This window comes from Phaseolus vulgaris, chromosome 7, assembly GCF_051622355.1.
Source record: "Phaseolus vulgaris cultivar YP4 chromosome 7, ASM5162235v1, whole genome shotgun sequence".
Lineage (NCBI taxonomy): Eukaryota > Viridiplantae > Streptophyta > Magnoliopsida > Fabales > Fabaceae > Phaseolus > Phaseolus vulgaris.
In genome coordinates, this window is record NC_143504.1 from 10,355,402 (window position 1) to 10,377,296 (window position 21,895).

Here is a 21,895-nt window from a genome sequence, read left to right on the forward strand (position 1 = left end):
ATTAGAATTAGTGAATAAAAATATCAATAATAAATATTTTTTTTCACCTTTTTAATCAAATAACCCTTCTTTTCATTAATTTCTTCTTTTTGTTTTCTTTTCTCTCTACTGCCGTCATTTCTAACAACTCCACATAATTGATTTCTCCGCCGTTTTTTTTTTTCACCAACACAGGTTCTTCTCACATCACTTCATTTTTTTCTTTGTCACTTTAGATGTTATATATCATGTTTTTTTTTTCTCTGACTCTCAATTTGTTGCCTGATAATGATATATGTTTGATTTAGAAATAAACATATACACGTGATAAAGTTTATTTATTTTTTTTCCTGTGAAATTTGGCTGCAGCTATTTTGTTTTTGAGCAATTTGATAATCTTATTTGCGTTAAAATTGCATTTTGGGTTCTTGTTTAATTAGGCTTAATTTGAGAATCCATCTAAGTCTATCTTTTTAGTAGTTGTTGCATTGATCAATGAACAAGTATTTGCCATCCTATTTTTTTATGGGTAGCTGTTGTGCTGTTACTTTGTATTTATGATTTGGTAGTTGCTTTTTCACAGGCTTGAGGGGGTAATTGAAGCATAAGTTTGTTTGAGATGAGGCAGAGGCGTGAAACTGCTTCAGATGCATCTGAAGGGTCAATCAGTGGAGAAGCAAGTGAAATGTCCAGTGATGGTGCTGAAATTCGCACGGCTGTTCGTATTGGAAACCCAAGGAGGTCTTCATTTGTGTGGCTGACCTTGTTGCTGATTATCATTTATTCCTGTTCATCCATTTACCATTATCAGTTTCAGAGCATGCCAGTGCCTCTTACAGCAGAAGAGGCTGGCAAGAGGGGATTTTCGGAGATCGAAGCATTCAAGCATGTGAAGGCCTTAACTGAGGTGGGGCCTCATCCAGTTGGTTCTGAAGCTCTGGATATTGCTTTGCAGGTCAACTCTTCAACTTTGTTAATCTTTTCCTTAATTATTGTTGTTCTTGCTTGAATTTTATTTTCCCTCTATTCGTCCCCATTTATGTTAGCAGGTATCCAATAGGGTAGCGAGCATCTATGAGACCCGGGAGTATTTGTGAATTGAATGTTGTATTAACATCATATAATGTCGTTATGTGCTTAATCTCTGAAAAAAAAAATTATGGAATGATAACTTTTTTTTATCTCATCCCAAGTGGTAGAAAAATCATATCTATATATGATATTTAATAAATATAAATTCTGTAAATAAACAGGTATCCATACGGTGGGCGTTATAATACCCACCACCCATTGGGTATCCATCCTCCTCCCTGTTACAGGTAATCTGTGATGATGCCACAGATATGGGTATCTCGGCCATCCTTTGTTCCTTGCTGAGTCTGTTGCGATATAATTACATTGTCTCAAACATGCTTATGTTCTGGATGTAAACATCCTTTTTGTAAACTTTCAAGTTCTTAATGATAGGTTATTATATGTGTGGTTTTTTTATTAATATTCATTGTACTTTATAATGAACAGCAGGAGTAAAAACAACCTATACGACTGATTGTGGTAATTTATTAGTCTGTTTTCTGTTTATTATATGTTTACCCTGATAAGCTTCCTACTGCAGTACGTTTTGACAGCATGTCAAAATATTAAGAAAACAGCTCTCTGGGAGGTAGATGTTGAAGTGGATATTTTTCACGCAAAGTCTGGTGCAAATAATCTAGCCAGTGGCTTACTTTCAGGGAGAACACTTGTTTATTCAGATCTAAACCACGTTGTAGTAAGAATCTTGCCGAAATATGTATCTGAAGCAAGAGAGCAATCTATTCTGGTTTCCTCTCATATTGATACTGTTTTTTCAACGTATGTTCTCTTCATCTATTTGCTTTCACACTTCTATTTTAATCAATCATTGTTTTTGTCCATTTTTATTACTGGGAAGCGCTTATCATTGTGGCCTGATATCCTAACATAAATGTGTTGTACAAGGGGGTTTGTGTGTGTATGTAATTTTGTCGATGTATGGTATATGAGGGACCACTAATATAGGACTCTGCTTGGTGTGCTGCTGGAGAGGGGAGCGGGGTGGGTGATTTCATTGTGGGGAGTACTTGGCTGGTTTTAAGTATCCTCGCATTAGTTCTAAATAAAGGAACATTAAGTTCTTTGCTCAGTAAGAGCAGGATACTAATTATACAGATACCACAGAGTTGGCTGGAGAAAAACACTATCTTCTTCTAATTATTAATGAGATCCTCACAACTGTCGTGAATTTTAAAATATTCCTATTGAGAAATCTCCTTTCATTGTTTAATTAGTCAGCAATGAATGAGTAACTTGCATCACTACTGGATGTGGTACTGCAAATTTAAAATTTTGGGTTTAGTAGTATTAGAAGGTAAATTTTAAACCTAATTCAATCTCATAAAATTAATTTGTAAGATGAGATTTATACCTATATATATATATATTAATTTGTAATGACGGATCTTGACCAGTAATTTGGGGAGTCAAAATAATATACTCAAACTAATCTCTATGCAAAGTTAGTAGAGTCCATTCTCTACTGGTCGCAAGGTAGTATGAGCGAGTTTTTCTTCCTCCTATACGCGTACTGCACCATCATTACCTTTAATGTGAACAAATGATATAGAACAATTGCACCCTCTTTAATCACCAACAACACAGACTCTTGAAGAAAAAACTTTGGAAAGGTGGATCTAACGACGGGTTGGGGGGCGAGGCTACCCCATCCCCCTTATCCACTGATAATTCGTCCATATCTCTAACCGATGTGGATCTTCAGCATACCCTTTCACATCGAGGACTGAACATCTCGAGTGTGAGAATGGAGGGGTCCTGATAGCGAGTGACAATATAAACCCAATCAACTTTACTAGGATGGTCTCTAGCATCTTTGTAAGTGTACTAAGTCTAACTCAATCTCATAAAACCAACTAGTTAAGTAAGATTTACATTCATTTATATAGTATAATTTGACCATAACTCTAATTGATGTGAGATCCTAACAAAAAGAAATAATTATTTAATGCTCTTTCTCATACATATAGGAAACTAGACTAGTGCAGTAAAATTAGCAATAAAAGAATCACTGATGCCAATTTATGAAGTGAGTGTCAAGTTCTTATATAGAGAGTTATAGGTTACTGCAGTTGGTGATTCCAACTGATATAGTTAAGATACCACTAACATAGCTAACAACTCAGCTGGTAGCCTAGGGCTGATACAGCTGATGGTGCAACTTGACAGGCTGCATTAAGATGGCTCAAGGTGCAGCTCCTTTTAGTTTGATGCGATTATGACTTACATCTATAGGTCAAAGGATAAATATTATACTCAAAGAAAACTTTCTTTTTTCTCCATGAAACAACAGAAGGCATACTTTTTGTACATGATCATGGACTAATAAATTGAAATTATAATATGCTGACATTTAAGTATGGCGGATGATATGATATAATTGAACATTGAACCAATCTTATATGCTATAATATGAATGTTTTTGCATATTATTGTCGCTGTTTGTTATTGTTGTCATTGCATTTATTTATTATTGTTGTTCTGGTCATTACATTGCAACTTACCAATGTTTGTGGATGTGAGGCAGGGAGCTTGGTTCCCCTTAACCAGCATCTCAGATTTATGTTATCTTATGTATAAGATCTTTGTACCTCTACATGGGCCCTCTTAATTGGTCTCAAATTAGTCAAGGTCCAAAGTGGCTTTTGAATACAAGCTAGGGATCCATAACAAAAAAATGATCACATCTTTGGTTAAAAATTAAAAGAAACTGGTTACAGAGTAATGTTTTTCAATTCTTACTTTGATATGCTGATTTTATTGTTTTGTGCTAGTTAAAGTTAAGTGACATTTTACATATGTTGTACATCATATGTAATGGAATACTGTTTAAATAGATTTTGTTCATTATCGTTTGTCAAAATTAAACTCGCATATGTCCAAGCATGTGGTGCTGCATTAGAGGCCAAAATTTTAGTAAATTTGGCAACGCGTGGTTGGATGGAACTGCAAAGAAGTTTATAACACTGATTGTGGATCAAAATTAAACTCATTAAGCAATAACATTATGAAAGTAGGAGTTTATTGGTCCTGGAAGGACATTTGAGGAGTGACATTTTTCTACTAATTGGAAATTGTAAAGGGGACATCGATAAGAATTCTACATCACATTGAAAAATATTTGCAATCAAACTTTTTTAATAAACATAAATTTATTAAAAAATTTCATTAGACTCTCTTATGCTATAGTCCGGTGCTATGTTTCTGCAATTCCTAGCAAGCATGCAAAGTTACAGCTCTAAATTTTTTTCTTTTCATTTGAGTATTTGAAAATTTTGAATCAGTTAAATGCACTCCATTATTTGCTGCTAAAAATATAGCATTGATTTAACAGAGCAGGAGCTGGAGATTGCAGTTCATGTGTTGGTGTTATGCTGGAACTTGCTCGTGGTGTTTCTCAATGGGCTCATGGATTGAAGAGAGCTGTTATATTCTTATTTAACACAGGTGAGGAGGAGGGTCTTAATGGTGCTCATAGCTTCATAACTCAGGTATAGAATTGTTTGCCGTTTGTTAATGCATCCTTATATTAAGTAGTTTTCTTGTTTCTCATCTGTTTTGAAAATATGATTTTTAAATTTACAGATTATAAGAATGATGTTGGGATTAGAAGAAATCTAAATTACAAAGATTTATGGGTTAAATCTATTGGACTATATTTCATTTTTCAATTGAGCCATTCCACTTATATACAATGAAATGTCCTTATTCCTAGTCGATGTGGGATAACAAATCTGTCCTAATAAATAGAGAATGAAATCTGCATTTAATTATAAAATAATTCTCCTGATTATGCAACACTCCCCTCAAGTTGGTGAATGTATATCTATCATTCCCAACTTGCAAGTAAGATCTTTGAATTGTTTTGTGGGAAGTCCCTTAGTAAACATATCTGCCAATTGGAGTTTCGAAGGGATATACTCGGTGGCTATAGGACCATTATCCAGCTTTTCCTTAATGAAATGTCGGTTTATCTCTACGTGCTTTGTTCGGTCATGTTGAACTGGATTGTGTGCAATACTGATGGCGGACTTATTATCACACACCAAACCCATAGGAGCTTCATATTTTATTTTGAGATCATCGAGTATGATCTTCATCCATAATAGTTCACAAACACCTTGAGCCATGGCTCTAAATTCTACTTCTGTACTTGATCTTGCAACTACATTTTGTTTCTTGCTCCTCCATGTCACCAAATTTCCACGAGGAACATGCATTAGATTGTGGTGGATCTCCTATCAACAATTGATCCTGCATAATCAGCATCAATATATATTTTCATGAATAAGTTTTCGCCTTTTTTTAATAGCAATCCTTTCCCTGGAGAAGCTTTTAAGTACTGAATAATTCTATTTACCGTTTGCAAGTGTCTTTCTCTTGGATCATGCATGAATTGACTAACCACACTAACTGCATAAGCTATGTCTGGCCTAGTGTGTGATAGATAAATGAGTTTTCCCACAAGTCTTTGATATTGTGTCTTCTCCACCTTTGGATTTTCCTCATTTTTTGGCTGTAGTTGTTGCTGTACTTTGTTCTCCTTTGTGGATTTTGAACTTACGGCATTAAAGCATAGATGCTTGAAAAATCTTGTACTCCCTGCTTAGTGACGCCTGAAATGCATTATTTCCTTCTTCTTTTTTTCACAATATGTTAGCATTAGAAGTTCTCTCAAGCTGTTACAAAATGTAGGAATGATTTTTTATCGGTATCTAAAATACACTTGTTGTATAGAAATCCTTGTTACCAATAAACGAAATTTTTGATGCAGCATCCTTGGAGCAAAACTGTTCGAATGGCTATTGATTTGGAGGCCATGGGCATTGGAGGGAAGTCTAGCATTTTCCAGGTGTGTTTATTGATAACTATTATTTTTTTATGAAATTGTAGTGTGTACTTTGAGAAAATGTATCCATGTTTTCACTTTAATTCACCAAAATGCTACGTTGTTTTCATCTTGTTTTCTATTTTCAAAGATTTTTATGGGTATTACTATTAGAGTACTGAATTCTTTTGGTACAAATATAGTTAGTTAACAGAGAGCTATTTTGTTTTGAAGATAGCCCGTATGTTTGTTACAGGAGTTAATTTTGTTTATGTTTCCTTTTGAGGATAACTATCTTCTATAAATAGTTGTATCCTTTCTTTTTGTAAGTAACTTCTAAGAAATACTTTTTCTTAGTTTACATCCACTCTCTGTTTTTCTATTAATGAGAAACAAAATGAAAATAGGGTGACAATGACAATAAGCGAATTACAGAAAATGAAACATAACATTTTCTCAAATCAAACAGGCCCTTCATTTTGTTTGTTGGCATATTTTTTCTGTGTCTTTGGTTAGTGAAAAAGATGGAATAGATAACACATCTTAATGCTGTCATAGTTGTTTCAGTTGGACAATAATGAATATAAAATCTTCCCTGTGTTAGGAATAAAACCAATCTTCTACCTTCGTTGGTATGAACATTGTTTATCTCAGTCTGTTTTGATTGTACCTGGTCCTAGTAATTGTAATCTTTTGCCTTTGTAGGTAAAACTATGACCAAATGATCCTAAGTTCAATCTCATTGCCCTCCCTCCAAATAAATTTGAATTCCAAAACAATGTTGAGTTGGCTTGAGTATTGGCTGTGCTACAAGACCAAAGGGCTCTCATGTGAGGGGGTGAGTTAGGAATAAAATCAATCTGTGCATTCACACAGAACTATGTAACTTTTAGGAGAATCGTTTATCGACACCCTGTAAGTATTTCATATCAAATCAAAATTTTCAACCATTTAAGGCTTAAAATAAAATTTGACAGTAGCAGCAGAAGTTGCACAGCTTGATTATCTTTTATTCTCCAGGTCCTTGTTACTTCTATTTAGATGCCTTATTTCATCAAAATAATTGTTTCTACCTGTCATTGCCACATGTTTACTGTTTTGAAAAATAATGTTTTTCTATTAAAACAAATATATTGAAAATGAATTGCAAAATTATTCATACAAAAAAGGTTGTTTTAGAAAAACTTAGAGACTTCATTGTTTCCTGTACTGTCTTTTCCCAAATTTCCTAGATTCTTCATTCTTTGATGTGTTCATTTTAATTAGAACTTTTAATGGTCTTGTTGTTTTCCTTTTCTGTACATCCATCCATAGACTTGAGTTGTCAAAAAATGCTTATTTCCTCGTGATTTTAATAACACGATCAAGTGAAAAATAATTTCCATTCTTCCATTGACAAGTCATTATTTTTTGGTGGTTTCTCGTGTATTATGTTCAATTTTCAACCTTAAAAACTATTATTCAATCTTGCCTCGAGACTTTTAAAATATAAATAGTATCCTGTTATTTAGTATCTAAATCTTGTTCTTTCTGCAGTTTATTAATTCTTGTAACAAGTTCATGTATCTTTTTAATGGCTTTGCATTTAGTAGGCTGGACCTCATCCTTGGGCTATTGAGAACTATGCTTTAGCAGCAAAATACCCATCTGGTCAAGTTATTGCACAGGTTTGTAGGTTTCTTTGATTGTACGTTTGACCTTTACTGATTTATATCATTATATTTTTGAATAATCACTCAAATCTACCAATATTTGTCCTCCAGGATGTGTTTGCTTCTGGGGCCATAAAATCTGCAACTGATTTTCAAGTGTATAAAGAGGTTGCTGGCCTTTCTGGGCTTGATTTTGCATATGTAGACAACACTGCTGTATATCATACCAAGGTTTCCTTCTGTCCTTAATTTTTTATGAAATACTTGGACTGCTTTTTGTTTTACAATAACAATTTCTTAGAATTTGACTTTTTGTTTAACTCGTGTAAGATGATGCTTGTTCCTCATTTGTGTATTGGCTCTATATCTCTAGTTAATATGGTAAAAAACTCAAGTCAACTAATGATAAGGACAAAAGAGTGTATATGTAGGAAGCAACTCTCATCTCACATGCTAGTTTTGCAAGGATGAGTTGGGTCCAATTCCAAATTCTTATGACAAATAATGGTTTTATAGCCTACAATGTATTGATTGTGTTCTACAATATTGAATGACATCATGAGCGGTGGAAATGAAAAGATATCATTGGGGAAATAAAGGGTTTATTAAAATATTTTCATATCCAATGACAATAATAATGTTATGTTTTTCCTTGTGCAGAATGATAAATTAGAGCTTTTGAAGACTGGATCTCTTCAACATCTGGGGGAAAATATGCTTGCTTTCTTGCTTCATATTGGGGCATCTTCTCATATTCCAGAAGGCAATTCAACTGAAGCAGAGGAGGATATAATCAAGAACAGTGCCATATATTTTGACATTTTAGTAAGTTATTACCGGAAAAAATATTTGGTCTTTCTCGTTTGCGAATCATGCTCCAATTCTATGCTTTAGTGTGTACAATCACGTACTATTTTCCACATAGCAGGGTGGTTGTAGCTTGGTATTCTACTGTCATACTAATAGGCTCTGATACATTGTCAATGTTGTATTTTTTCAGGGAATGTATATGGTTGTATACCGACAAAAGTTTGCTAATATGCTCCATAATTCAGTGATAATGCAGTCACTTCTAATATGGTTTACATCATTAAGTATGGGTGGTATACCAGCTGCAGTTTCATTGGCTTTGTCGTTTTTCGGTGTTCTCCTCATGTGGATCTTTGCCTTAAGTTTCTCCTTCCTTGTTGCATTTCTCCTTCCTTTGATATCTTCATCACCAGTACCATATGTTTCAAGCCCATTGTTGGTGGTTGGATTATTTGGTGCACCAGCTTTTCTCGGAGCATTGATTGGTCAACATTTGGGTTTTCTTCTACTTCAAAAATATCTTTTGAATGCACACTCAAAGAGAAGGCAATTGTCCCCCATTATTAAAGCTGCTGTTGTCAAGATGGAGGCTGAAAGATGGCTCTTTAAAGCTGGATCCTTTCAATGGCTTATACTTCTCATTTTGGGAAACTATTTTAAAATTGGCTCTTCTTACTTGGCTCTTGTTTGGTTAGTTTCTCCGGCATTTGCATGTAACTATCACAACCTTATATTTTCCTTTGTTAGAACAACCTTTTTTCTCCTGCTACTAAATTTTGGTTGAATTATCCAGATGGTTTTTTCGAAGCAACATTAACCTCAGGAAGGTTACCAAAGCCACTCAAGCTGATAACACTACTTCTGGGGTTAGCCACACCGATTTTATTCTCTGCAGGCATATTTATTCGGCTTGGTGCCACACTCATAGGGGGTATGGTTCGATTTGATAGGTAAATCCTTTTCCCCCTAATCAGTATACGTGGACTGGTCTGTAAATAAGCTAAAGTATTTCTTAGTGCTTTGATAATGATGTCTTTTTTCGGTGTCGTGTGAGTGCTCCTCCTGCCTGTTTTGGTTTTACATATTTTTATTCTACAATGGTCTGCTGCAGCCAATTTCAGCGTAAGAATAGAAACATAAAAGGCATACTATGAAAAGAGATAAAAGGATCAAGAAGGATCTGAAAATGTTTTACCTTTTAGTGGGCTATAGCCAATGCTGAAACCAAACTTTAGAATGGAATTTCTAGTTTTAGTCATCTTTTAATTATGTTGGAGGCCATTCTTATGCAAACTTACTAGCGTTTATTGTTATAAAATAAAATTTGTTGATAAAGAAAATTAAATTATAAAAAGGAAATAAGAAATCTTTCATGAAAAGGAAGTCCAATAAGAATTGTTAAATTATTTATTGATCATTGATGTGTTAGGATAGGAGTCATGATTAAGTGTTATTGGGCTGGGTTTGTAGCAGTTCTGGTGTTCAACTATAATTGTACCTGACGTAGATTATTAGTATAAAAAGGGATACAAGGCCAATGTCATGTGTGACATCACACATCACTGACTATTTGTATCAAATAGTCAAATGAAGTAATCTCTTTCCTTTGTTTCACTGAACTGAATCCCTAAAAACTCAACATGGCATCGGTGTTGTATCATATATCACGACCTTTGCCTTTGAACTTTGTCATCATCTCATGCAAGAAGCTTCTTTCTATTGCATTATTGTGTTTTCAGTTGGCTTTAATTTCATCTCTCTGGCAGCTATATTCATATTTCCATACATCATTAATCATGATAACCATACCGTTGTTTCCCTTTTGTTCTCCTGGATTTCTCCAATTGCTTCCATGCCTGGATTAGGGACTTGCCTTTTTTTCAAGCTCAAGGAATAAGGACCTACGAGATTGTCATCCAGTATTGTTTTCCATAAACTTCCTGTTACATCAGCTTATGCCGTTCTGCTTCCATAGTCACTATCACCATTTCCATTTTTTCTATCTATACCTTGCATCCACTACGATTGTGATAGAACTCTTGACAGAAATAAGAAGAAAAAGTAAATCTTATTGATAAATAAGAAATATCTCCTTATGAAATCTTACACACTCCAGATTTTTTTAGAGGTCTGGTCCACTTCTCACAACTTTCTAATTCTGAAGAGTCGTCTAGTAGTATCCCACTAATTTATAACATAAAACTACCCCTAAACGGGGCCCATTTAGCCGTGGCCCAATTACTTCCTTTTAATATACACTTAATCACTGGCTTGCTATCAGATTGCCTCCTTCAGTCAGTTGCATTCACCTTCACTTGTCCCTTGTTGCCAATGACATTGTCTTTAGACTCACTACCACTATTTTCACCATCCATCTTTTTCACATGTCAATTTTCAGTTTTACAGTTAACATCTAATTTACATTTCTTTACCCTGCAGGAATCCTGGTGGTACTCCTGAATGGCTGGGAGGTTTTGTGATTGCTGCTTTTATTGCTTCTCTTCTATCTTTGTCCTTGGTGTACCTTCTTTCATATGTCCATCTTTCAGGTTTGTTTACTGTATGTTCTTTTGCAAGCAATGCTTCAGTCTTATTATTTATGATACTGGGGATGCTACTTGTTTCAATAAATGGATGCCAATTTCCAAAGAATTTCTTGTCACCTGACATATTGTCTGCTTGATTTGAACTCAAAATTTCGACATGTATTTTTTCTTTTTTCCTTAAACTTCTTTTTCGTTTAAGTGGGAGTTATATGAAATATAAATTTAGTTAGAGGCACAATTACCCTTGGTTAGAGGTTTTAAGAGCATATTTTGGCAAAAGTCTCACAATTTAAGTATATAGGTCCATACAAAATGAGAAAGAAATAGAGGGACATGAACCACAATATTCAAGTGGGGTGAATAATTTGTCTGTATTATTTAGGAATAAAAGATTTACGTAAATAGGCTTGGCTGCCTATTACATAGTAAATGTAGAAAGGAAAGTAAATAAAAAGGGATCAAATCAAATTAGAGAGATTTTATTTTGACCCAATAATAATAAAATCAAATCAAATTAGAATAATTTGATTCTGACCCTAATTATTTTAAATCAGATCAAATAAGAATAATCTAATTAAATTATTTAATCTTCTAGAAAATAAAACATGTCTAATTAATTTCGATATAGACATACAATTGTCAACATTCCATGTCAAGTTGCTGCATATATGTCCAACATACCCCACTTGTTTACAAGAAACTCAAAGTTGGGCCTAAACAATCCTTTAGTAAGAATGTCAAACTTGTTGTGAAGTAGGAACAAAAGGCATGCAAATTAGGCCAATGTTGATCTACTCCTTGTGAAATGTCTATCAATTTCAACATGTTTGGCTTGATCATGTTTATACCTTTAAAAACAAACATCAAGGACCAAAACTTTTAGGTATTTGAGTCTATAATCCAAAGGTCCGTTCTTTACACATTATTGTTGGTTATTAAGGAATTGTTGACCATAAGTTTGAAGTATAATTAAATGATACATTTTGTAAAATATAAAGGAATGCTTTTTAAGCATTTTGAAATTTAACATTCCACGATGTTCTTTCTTGTATTTGAAATTTGATGTCCAGGTGCAAAAAAGGCAATCATCCTAGCTACCCTAATGCTATTTACTTCATCACTTACAATTGTATTATCGGGTATCATTCCTCCATTTTCTGAAGACACTGCTAGAGCTGTTAATGTAAGTTTTTATTTGCATATATATCTTATGGTCTTTTTTGTCACTTAATAGTGAATAGAAGCACTTATTCTACCTCATAATATGAATACACATAGAACTTCCCTGGTTTATATGGTTTTTGATTTAATGTTTATCTACTAGTAGTATAGTTTATATTGTTGTATTTCATCGGAGATGTCTAAATTGATTCCTAAAGAGAGTGGTGAGGATATAGAACTTGGTGAGGGATTTACCTTTCATGATGGAGGAGGGCGTGTAGTTGATGATTCCTAAAGATGTTTGTTTTCTCATTCAACCACACTGATTTGTTGGGGGTATGAGGACAAAATATTTTTTGCAACTCATTATTACAAGGATGCTATAAAGTTCTATAATTAAGTAGATAGATACTCACGTGCATTATTACTTTGTAAAGTACAAATAGGGACATCAAATTGATTTCATGAAAAAGAGTTGAAAAGTAGAAGATAATTTTGACCAATATTTTTCATTAAATATAAACAAGTATAGTAGTAAAATTCATCTATAAAAGTAACAATATCTTGACTCAATTGTAGATGAAATATGGTTTTCGACCCCAAAGACTAAATCTAAAGGGGACAAAGCTTGACTAATAATGCAGTTAGAAAAAGAACTATGAATATCTTGTGTAATTTGAGATGACTTCCAAGATAAAGAAAGCATAACTTGACTAATAATTACATATTTTTAACAACTCTCCTTGCTCATTTGAATTGACAAAGCTAGTGGTGATGTCTTCGGATAATATTTCCTTTAATAAATGGAAATTTATCTCTATATTTAAGGCAACATGTAAGGTGTTTGATTATCACATTAGTGTTGTTAGATGTAACGCTTAACCCATACTTTATTTTCACATGATATCAGAGCCAACTTAAAATTCTTGCCTTCCTGGTGAACCCATTGTTCACCGTGACCTTTTAATGCCACTGTTGTTGTTTCGCCACCATCGTCGTTTGGCCCGGCGACACCTTCTTTCAGATTGTCCCGACCAAGCAACCACCGCGCCGCAAAGATCGCAACAATCAAAGCTTCGACGTGCCCTCACGCGCCTCTCCAAGCCTCAGCACCGCCACCGCTTTCCACCATGCATGGCGGTGCGTCTAACCCTGTTTCCGACAGTGATCACCAACATCTATATTGTCTTGTCGTTATCGTTTTTTATTTGCCCATGTCATTTTGACCGGAGTTTGTTTATGTTTTAGAGTTTTTCTTTCTCTAGGATTTTTCTCTCTCCTCTTCATATGTGACCACTTTTGCTCACTAAGCCTGATCCGTCCATCTATACTAATTATATCAATATACATCTATTCATTCAGACAAACTGGATGGAATTAATTATGATACTTGGCATCAAACTTAAACAATGACTTAACAGTCAAGTCAAGGTTATGTTAACATCTTAATCATAGTGTGGCCATTATTGCTGAAAATGAGGTTCACGTTAGTTTAAAATTATTCTCAATCATGCATTGTCTCAAGTCTACTATTCACTCATTTAAAACAAAATATTTCGTGCTTATTAGATATGTTTAGAAGTTTGGGAACAGACTAAATTATTGTTACTCAATGTCTTTATGATGTGTGTCAAAATCTCCTCAATATTTTTTCTCCCGGAAGGTACAATGGTTGTATATCTGGTTAAAGTTCATGTTCTTCTTTACTACTTCAATGACTTATTGCTTCCTGCCTTCTCTCCTTCTCAAGAACTGAAGCAATAGTCAAAGTTTTTATGTTATTGGCTTTACATAGATTTCCTAATGATTATTCCAAGTTTGTCTTGTAAGTTATGTCAATTAGGAAAAACACAATCATAGTTTTTTTCCCAGTAATTCTCACAACGTCATTCATCTCCTTTTTCCTTAATTCACTTTGACATTTAGTGATGGAGGACCATCCAACCACCACATCTTGAGCTGAGAACTGAAGAAGATGGAACCCATATTTGAAGAGTCTTACTTTTTATTGTACCGAGTAGTATATAAATTATATTGGACCTTGTATTTTGGGTCAATTGTAAATAATTGTACCGAGTAGTATATAAATTATATTGGACCTTGTATTTTGGGTGAAGTAGCATGTAAATTCATTTTGGTCCCTATATTTGGGCTAAACTTAGATTAGGTTACATAACCTGACCCCACAGAGAATTGAAGTGCCAAGTAGGTCAAGTAAACCCTAACTTGGGTGACAAGTTAGGGTTAGGGTTAGAAGATTGAGTGCCAAGCTAGGGTAAGAGACTTGGTACATTGAATGCAAAGGAGATACCTCTGGGTCCTTCACATGGAGAGCTAAGAAATTTACTTGCTACATTGAATGCAAAGGAGATACCTTGACATATGACAATCAAATAGTTCGATTTTCCAACCAGTCTTTTGTACTTTTATGGGTGTAAAAATAACTCGCTTATCTTGATAAAAGTTTGGCATTAGGATTCATAGGATAGGAGAATCATTAGGTTAAGCACCCATCAATCATGTATCCTTTTGGATGACCATCACATATTTTCTTTGGGAGATCACCATACCGTTCTTGGATTGTCCCACCTCTATCCCCAAGAAATATTGAAGTCTGCAAGATATTTCATCTGAAAGTGGCAACAAAGATGATTCTTTACCTATTCATTGCCTTGGTGATCATTACCCATAATTATAATTATCATTGAACATTGGTCTTTGTACTTACTATGGAGAATGGTGTTCATGATAATCTTAAGTTTACTGTCAGTATATATATCATCTTATGAAATGTCCTAAAAACTTTATAGAATATGTTGTGTGGGTTTAGAATCAACTAGTCATCTAATTGAGGAAGTAATATTATGAGTTGTTTCCTATTCATAATGTTTATTCACTACAAAAAAAAAATCACTAAATATAAATTAATTTTAAAAAAATAATAATTAATTGTTATATTGACTAGATTAGATACTATTTTAGAGACTAAAAAAATTATTGGTTTTTAAATTAGTTTCTATTATTGATAAATAGTTTCTAAATTAGTGGTATATAATTAGCTACCAAATTTAGAATCTAAATAATTGGTAGTTAAAACTTTGGTAGCTAATTTAGAAACTATTTATTAATAATAGTAACTAATTTAAAAATCAATAATTTTTTTAGTTTCTAAAATAGTATCTAATAATTAATATAATAACTAATTATTTTTAATCTTTTTTTATTTAATGATTTTCTAGTAGTGATGATTTTTTTTTCTCTTGGTCTGAATTTTCTTACCATAGGGATTGGGCTTGTACTAGCGATACTACTATATTTGACCTAACTTTTAATAAAAGTCTGTAATATTGCAACACATTATTACACACGATATTGAATATAATGTCATCAATCCTATTATTTTATTTATTTGTCTTTCTCCTTCCCTATCATATCCTTTTAATTTGACATTACCAAGTAAAGCTAGTATAACAATTAAGAATTTCTCTTTATTTCAGGTTGTACATGTTGTTGATGCCACAGGAAAACCCGATGAAGGACAAAATCCTAAATCATATTTATCTTTATTTTCTACTACTCCTGGAAATTTGAACAAGGAGGTCGAACAGATTAACGAGAGTTTTGTATGTGGTAGAGACAAAACAGTTGATTTTGTGACTTTCTTAGTCAAATATGGTTGTTGGACCTATAATGATACCATTAATGGCTGGTCTGAGATGGATATTCCTACAATGCATGTCCTTAGTGATGCTAAAGGAAATGGAAGAATAACAGAAGTTTCAATCGATACAAAGGGTTCTATCCGTTGGGTTCTTGCAATCAATACAGAAGAAATAGAAGATTTTGAGCTTAAAGGTACTGACTTGTGTTTCTAAATAATCATCAGTTTGAACATGAGTTTCCAAAACTAGGCTAACCCATGCTTAGTCAAATTCTTAATACTATATATATATGTGTGTGTGTCTATCAGCATAAGCCAATTATCCTGAGAAGGCCTAAGCTCTAGGTAAATGGTTTTGTACCAACATCTATAGTAAACATCATCATCATCATCACCAACAAAGATCTTACTTTTGTTGGACATGGTAAATGCTCTGTTGATGAATTGTTAAGGATTCACCAGAAGAATAAATGCGAGCTAGCTAAAGTACTAAACATTCCCTTTGACCTTTAATGCAGGAATAGAAGTACATTACATTGGTATCAAGTGGCTCTTGGCCATGCCCATGAAATAGAAACTGTTTTCTTGTCTTTCAAATCTTTTACATGATGATTTGAAGTTAATGTATATTGGCAATGTGATCCCTGCTGGGATCTTTCTCACCCGCATTGCCTATTCATGTGCTTTGAATTTTCTGTCTTAAAACTAGTGTTAAGCTTGTCGTCTCTTGTGAAAACAACCTACTCTGGTAGTTTGGCATGTGATGTAATGCTCTTTCTTTCTTTTTCATTTTTTTTAAGCATGCTTCACATGACTAATCTGTTTGTTTACCAGAAGGTAAATATTGGGGTTGTAGAGTATCTAGAAATGAGTGAAAATTAAGGTATATAAAGCATGGAAATGAAATTATTCCGGGTAGTAAAAACCTCTTGCCTTCACAGGTTGACTAGAAAATATAATTACTTTTATTAGGGTCTATGTATGAGCCTTGAGTTTTAACAACTTGTTTATATAATTTAAAATTGCATTTACGTTAAACAAAGTGGCATGAGTAAAAAAATCATATTTTACACATTCTATGACAAACTTGCGCAGTGGAGATGGATGCATGCGTTGATTAAAATGATCTTTCTTGATACTTGTTTCCTAGTGTTGATATTATGATATTTCCTTGTCTAAAGTGGTGTCATTTTTCTCACTCAACCTCAGATGCAAGGGATTCTGAAGAATTGATTTCAGTTGGAAAAAAGAATGGTGTGGATGGTTGGCACATTATTCAGTTTTCTGGAGGAAAAAAGGCACCAAAGTTGTTTGATCTGACTCTTTATTGGAGGTCAGGTTCAACTCATAACTCTGATGCTCCTATTCTGAAGCTTAGAACTGATGTGGATAGAGTAACACCAATAACCGAACGAGTCCTTAAGAAGCTTCCTCGTTGGTGTTCTTTGTTTGGAAAGTCTACTTCTCCTCATACCTTTGCTTTCTTGAGAAATCTGCATCTTAATTTTTAGGTACTTCAAACTGTGACCTTCATTTATAGAATAGGTCTTAAAATCTTCATATGGTAGGAGCACTAATTCTTGGTGTCAATTTTGTTTTATTTTCTGTGAAAACATTTATATAGTTTTTTTTTACAATGATGTTTTTAACGACTTTAATTATGGGGAGTCAGCAATTAAATTTTATTGCACTGCACTACTTGCTGCCCATACTCTACTGTTTGATTAAACTAATGTAAAAAATTTATCTTTTTTATAAAACTTCATGTTAGCATTATGGAAAACTAATGTAGAATTTATGAAATAATGTGAGTGATCTTATTTTTATTTATTGTCTCTCACAATTTTGCTCAATAGCTAAATATATTTTTCTTAACGTGTTCTTGATATTTCCCTTATTCCCTGGAAATGTTACTAACAGGAACCGACGACAAAAAAAAATTCAGGCCATGTTTCATTGTGATTAAGTAATTGAATTGTGATTTTAAGAATAAACTTTATTTGAGACCATTACTATATATATATATGTGTGTGTCAATATATTTTGAAAAAAAAATTTAGAATACAAAATCTAAAATGTATTCTGAAAATGATTTGTATGAGAAATGAATCTAAATTTAAAAATTATTATGAAAAAAAAAAATAAAAGATTTTTTTTATCCACACACAGTTTTTATTTAAGGCCATTTTCTTCATTCATATAAATATTTTAGTTAAAAAATCGATGTAAATTGATATGATGCAAGAAGAATTTCCCTTTAAATGAATATAACTAAGTCCAGGTTTTAATCAGAAGAATTATATCTAATCTTTCTATTCATCGATTAATTAGTTTTTAACTTTTGATTAAAAAAAACTAAGCCTTAGACACGATGTTATTCCTCCTGTCAACAAATAATTTTGACACACTCAAAACCAAGAGAAATTTGAAAAAGTATTTTAATAACATAATATTTTAAACACACCTTCTATTATAAATTAAAATTTATTAGAAATTATAAAAATTTTGAGTTTCACTTTTCATGTAACAAGTTCTTTCATAAATTTTAATTAGTAATAGAGAATGTATAAAAAAAAGTATATTAAAGAGTGAAGTGTTATCTTTTATAAAAAAAAAATTGTATTATGGACCCATTTTGAATGAAAATAAAAAATTTAGAATTTCTAATAATGAAGTCCAAAATTTCGCCTATATAGAATTAAATAATCTTCACTTAACTTATAGCGATGGATGATTGGTTAATCTTGTACACTGTTTTAGTTAGCACACAACGTTAGAATACTAGAATCAACATATCTGTAAGTCTTGCACTCATAATTATGCAGTTTCTTTTTTAGCTACCATTCAGTAAAGTGAGAAATGGAAGGTGTTTCTACTTCCACGCAACATGTCTTATTTCAATTTCAAATTACCTTTGTCAAAAACAAAACAAAAACATGTTTGGCAAGAAAACCAACCACTCCATCTCGTGTTTTTTTTTACCTTTTTTATTTAAAGCAAAAACAATAAAGATGATGATATTATTTCATAGAAATGGTTCGCTTATCCAAAGATTATTTTGGAGAAAAAGTATTACAGAATAAAAAATGAAGTTTATCTAAAAACACTACCTAAACCTTTGTACTATCAGATGCAGGAAAAAAAAATCTGAAAGACATGGATGGAAATAGAAGACAAATATTTAACTCTAATCTTTGTGAGTCTGGTTGTCATTATCAGGTGGCCCCCACAAGTTTGGAAATTCTTGTAAGCACAGCTTTGCTTAACCAAGTTGTTCTCTGTTCACTCACCCTTTCATGTTATGTGATGATTCAATCTCACAGAGAATCTTTGGATTCTTTGAGTGAGCAAGACACCCCTCCAAGAAATGCGGTCATTTCCTCTGGGAACCTCACTATCTCCAACTCCTCTAAACACCTCAAAAATATCATCTTTCAATATTAATTTTAAGAAACCAACAACTTTTCCATCTTGGGGTTCAACTCCTCCTCATGAATTCTCTCTCTCCCAATCAGGTGCCTAATTTGTTGTTCTTTTTCAAAACTCTGTTTCACTGCTGGATTATGCATGCTTTATTTTTCTTTCTTTTTTAAGGAATTCAGTGGATGGGTTGTTGAATTTGATGTATTAGCACGTCTGTGACAAACCCTAAATTTTATTATATCAAGTGGATTAATGGGCCTTTTAATTTTATCCAATTTTTGGAAGCTGATGATGTCTGAGAATTTTGAAAGCGGGGAGACAACTTGTCTTAGGAAGATGACTAGGGAAATTTGTGAAGAAAATGAAGACAGGTGATCGGAGTAGGATTAAGCTATATGATTTTGAGTAAGCTGGGGAGATATGATAGTAAAAAAAGTTTTTAAAATAATACTTAATGTCATTTTAAGAACAAGAAAGAGGTAATGCCATTGTCCAAAGTTATTTGGAATCACACATCATTTAGTTCGCATAATCCGAAATTATACCTTGATCATCAATGAGGAGCATCGTATATAAGCAAGGTTAAACTCTTATTTCCATTTTCAGTACTATGGATTTTGATTTCACCTTATACAGAACTATACTTGTTTTGGTTTAGTTTATTTATGTAAGCCAACAGTGAGTAAGGGATAGTAGTCAAAGAGTAGTGAAATATTTCCTATTCATTGGATCTAGTTTGTCTAAAGGGTGTATTCACTCTTGATTTGTATGTGTCTCACAAATTTAGTGCTCTTTGAATCAAGGGTACATATACATTGTACTGTTAGAGGATTTAGATCCTTCATACTTGTTATATTCTGTGATGTTAAAGTTGGACAGGAATTAGGAAGTAAGGGTGTGATGTTTGGATGTAGGATTATGTAGAGCAAGTCAAGTAGCTGATTTGTTCCCAACTGTGTCTCCTGAAATTATTGTGCGTGAGGCCAGGTTGGAGGACTGTTGGGAAGTGGCAGAGACTCACTGCAGCTCCTTCTTCCCTGAATATTCTTTCCCATTAGATTTTGTGCTGAGGATGGACAGATTGGTGGCCATGTTGGCAGGATTTACTTTACCAAACGGTTGCAAGAGAACCTGTTTGGTTGCTGTTATTGGCAACTCATTTGGTGAAACTATCGTATTTGGAAGTGATGATTTAAAGGTTGGTGGTTTTGATGGGAAATTCAGCCTCAACAAGGGATATGTGGTTGGTATATTAACAGTAGATACCGTTGCTGACTTTCTACCTAGGAAGGGGCCATTGCGGCAGAAAAGGTGAGTCCAAGCTTGCTTCTCAAACTTAGGTTTGTGTATTTTTTTATTTGCATCATGTATGTGGCCGATATAATCTTGTCAACCTTTGACTTGTGAGTATCTTTCATAGTTCATGCTTCACCATCTTGTTGCTTTTAATGAATACTCTGGTAGGAATCCAAGTGGGAGTTTGAATCATATATTAAGTAGAAATGAGAAAGATGAGCAAAGAATACCCACAAACTCATTATATTAATGTTTTGGATTGGAGATGGTGTCATAGTCCCAATCCCTCATATGGGATTGGTTCATGTCTCATTGTTGTTTCCTCATAAACTAGTAATTGTATTAATTGATTACATGCTCTTTTTCCTCACATCCAGAGTTTCTTTATTGGTTAAAATGTAACCTTCCAACTGAATGTGCCCAAAATCTTCTTCTTTTATGAAATCTTGTAACAAGGAGTACAAACACAACACACTTTCTACTGCATTCTATCATTTGGTTAAAACTTATTGAAAATTACAAAATCATTAGAGGTTCATTAAATTAGATGAGAATATCTATAAAATTTTACGATTTTCAATAAATTTCAATGAAAAAGTGTTAAAAACATATTGGATAATGTGTTACTAGCATTTTTCTCTGGTACTATTTGAAAACTTGTATCCACCTTTACCCTTCAAATTGGTTAGCTTCTGATTTTTCTAATTGTGTACATGGTCCTGCGGATCATGATATTCTTGGTTGACACATCACTTTATCCCTGAATTTCTGCTGATGATTGTAATTATTTTTTTTAAATAATGCTAGGACTGGAATTGCATACATATCAAATGTGGCAGTCCGGGAAAAATTTAGGCGGAAGGGAATAGCTAAACACTTGGTAGCGAAGGCAGAATCAAAAGCCAGAAGTTGGGGCTGTCGTGCTATTGCATTACACTGTGATTTCAGAAATCCTGCTGCCACAAAGTTATACCAAGGCCAAGGTTTCAGGTCTATCAAGGTTCCAGCAGGAGCTAACTGGCCTCAGCCAAAGACCTCACCAGATATGAAGTTCAACTTCATGATGAAGCTTCTCAACAACTAAGCTGCTTCTAAAACAAATAGATACTGCGGTGTAGGCAGTATTTATGTTCTGAAAGATAATGTTTTTAAGAAGAAAAAAAAGGCACACGGATAAAACAGTCTGTTGTTGAACTGTATTCATGAAAATAACCAAAGAATTAGAGGAAAAATCACTTGAGAAGCTTTTAGATTGCTCCAGTAGCAAGAATTTGTATAGTACTTGGCATTCTTTTGTATCTAAATGCATTCACACAAACAACAACGGGCAGAATTGGAGTTAAAATTGTCCAACCCGACACTACTGGCATATAATTAACACCTTCCCCTAAATTTTACATAAAGAACACGTCTTCAAGGTTTTTAGGGTTTTTGTTTATGGATTAAA

At 33.4% G+C, this 21,895-nt stretch overlaps 2 protein-coding genes across 10 annotated transcripts; both read left to right on the forward strand.

The window, feature by feature from the left end:
* Nucleotides 1-77: 77 nt before the first annotated feature.
* On the forward strand, nt 78-17,532 carry LOC137827720 (Zn-dependent exopeptidases superfamily protein). 8 transcript variants are annotated; one of them, XM_068634002.2, is made up of 14 exons: nt 78-174; nt 563-934; nt 1,595-1,833; nt 4,406-4,562; nt 5,846-5,923; nt 7,492-7,566; nt 7,663-7,782; nt 8,212-8,376; nt 8,552-9,074; nt 9,155-9,311; nt 10,801-10,910; nt 11,978-12,090; nt 15,566-15,923; nt 16,939-17,532. In XM_068634002.2, the coding sequence occupies exons 2-14, from the start codon at nt 599-601 to the stop codon at nt 17,238-17,240; spliced, it is 2,733 nt and encodes a 910-aa protein (XP_068490103.2). In that variant the 5' UTR covers nt 78-174; nt 563-598; the 3' UTR covers nt 17,241-17,532. The 8 variants fall into 8 exon arrangements, 6 of the variants coding, with proteins under 6 accessions (XP_068490103.2, XP_068490104.1, XP_090160715.1 ...); XR_016523117.1 differs by having other exon boundaries at nt 109-174; nt 8,552-9,051; XM_068634003.2 differs by lacking the exon at nt 78-174 and adding an exon at nt 1,233-1,298 and having other exon boundaries at nt 189-934.
* Nucleotides 17,533-18,937: 1,405 nt separating this feature from the next.
* On the forward strand, nt 18,938-21,793 carry LOC137829916 (GCN5-related N-acetyltransferase 4, chloroplastic). 2 transcript variants are annotated; one of them, XM_068636939.1, is made up of 3 exons: nt 18,938-19,244; nt 20,067-20,463; nt 21,256-21,793. In XM_068636939.1, the coding sequence occupies exons 1-3, from the start codon at nt 19,097-19,099 to the stop codon at nt 21,530-21,532; spliced, it is 822 nt and encodes a 273-aa protein (XP_068493040.1). In that variant the 5' UTR covers nt 18,938-19,096; the 3' UTR covers nt 21,533-21,793. The 2 variants fall into 2 exon arrangements, with proteins under 2 accessions (XP_068493040.1, XP_068493042.1); XM_068636941.1 differs by having other exon boundaries at nt 19,057-19,523.
* Nucleotides 21,794-21,895: the final 102 nt, after the last annotated feature.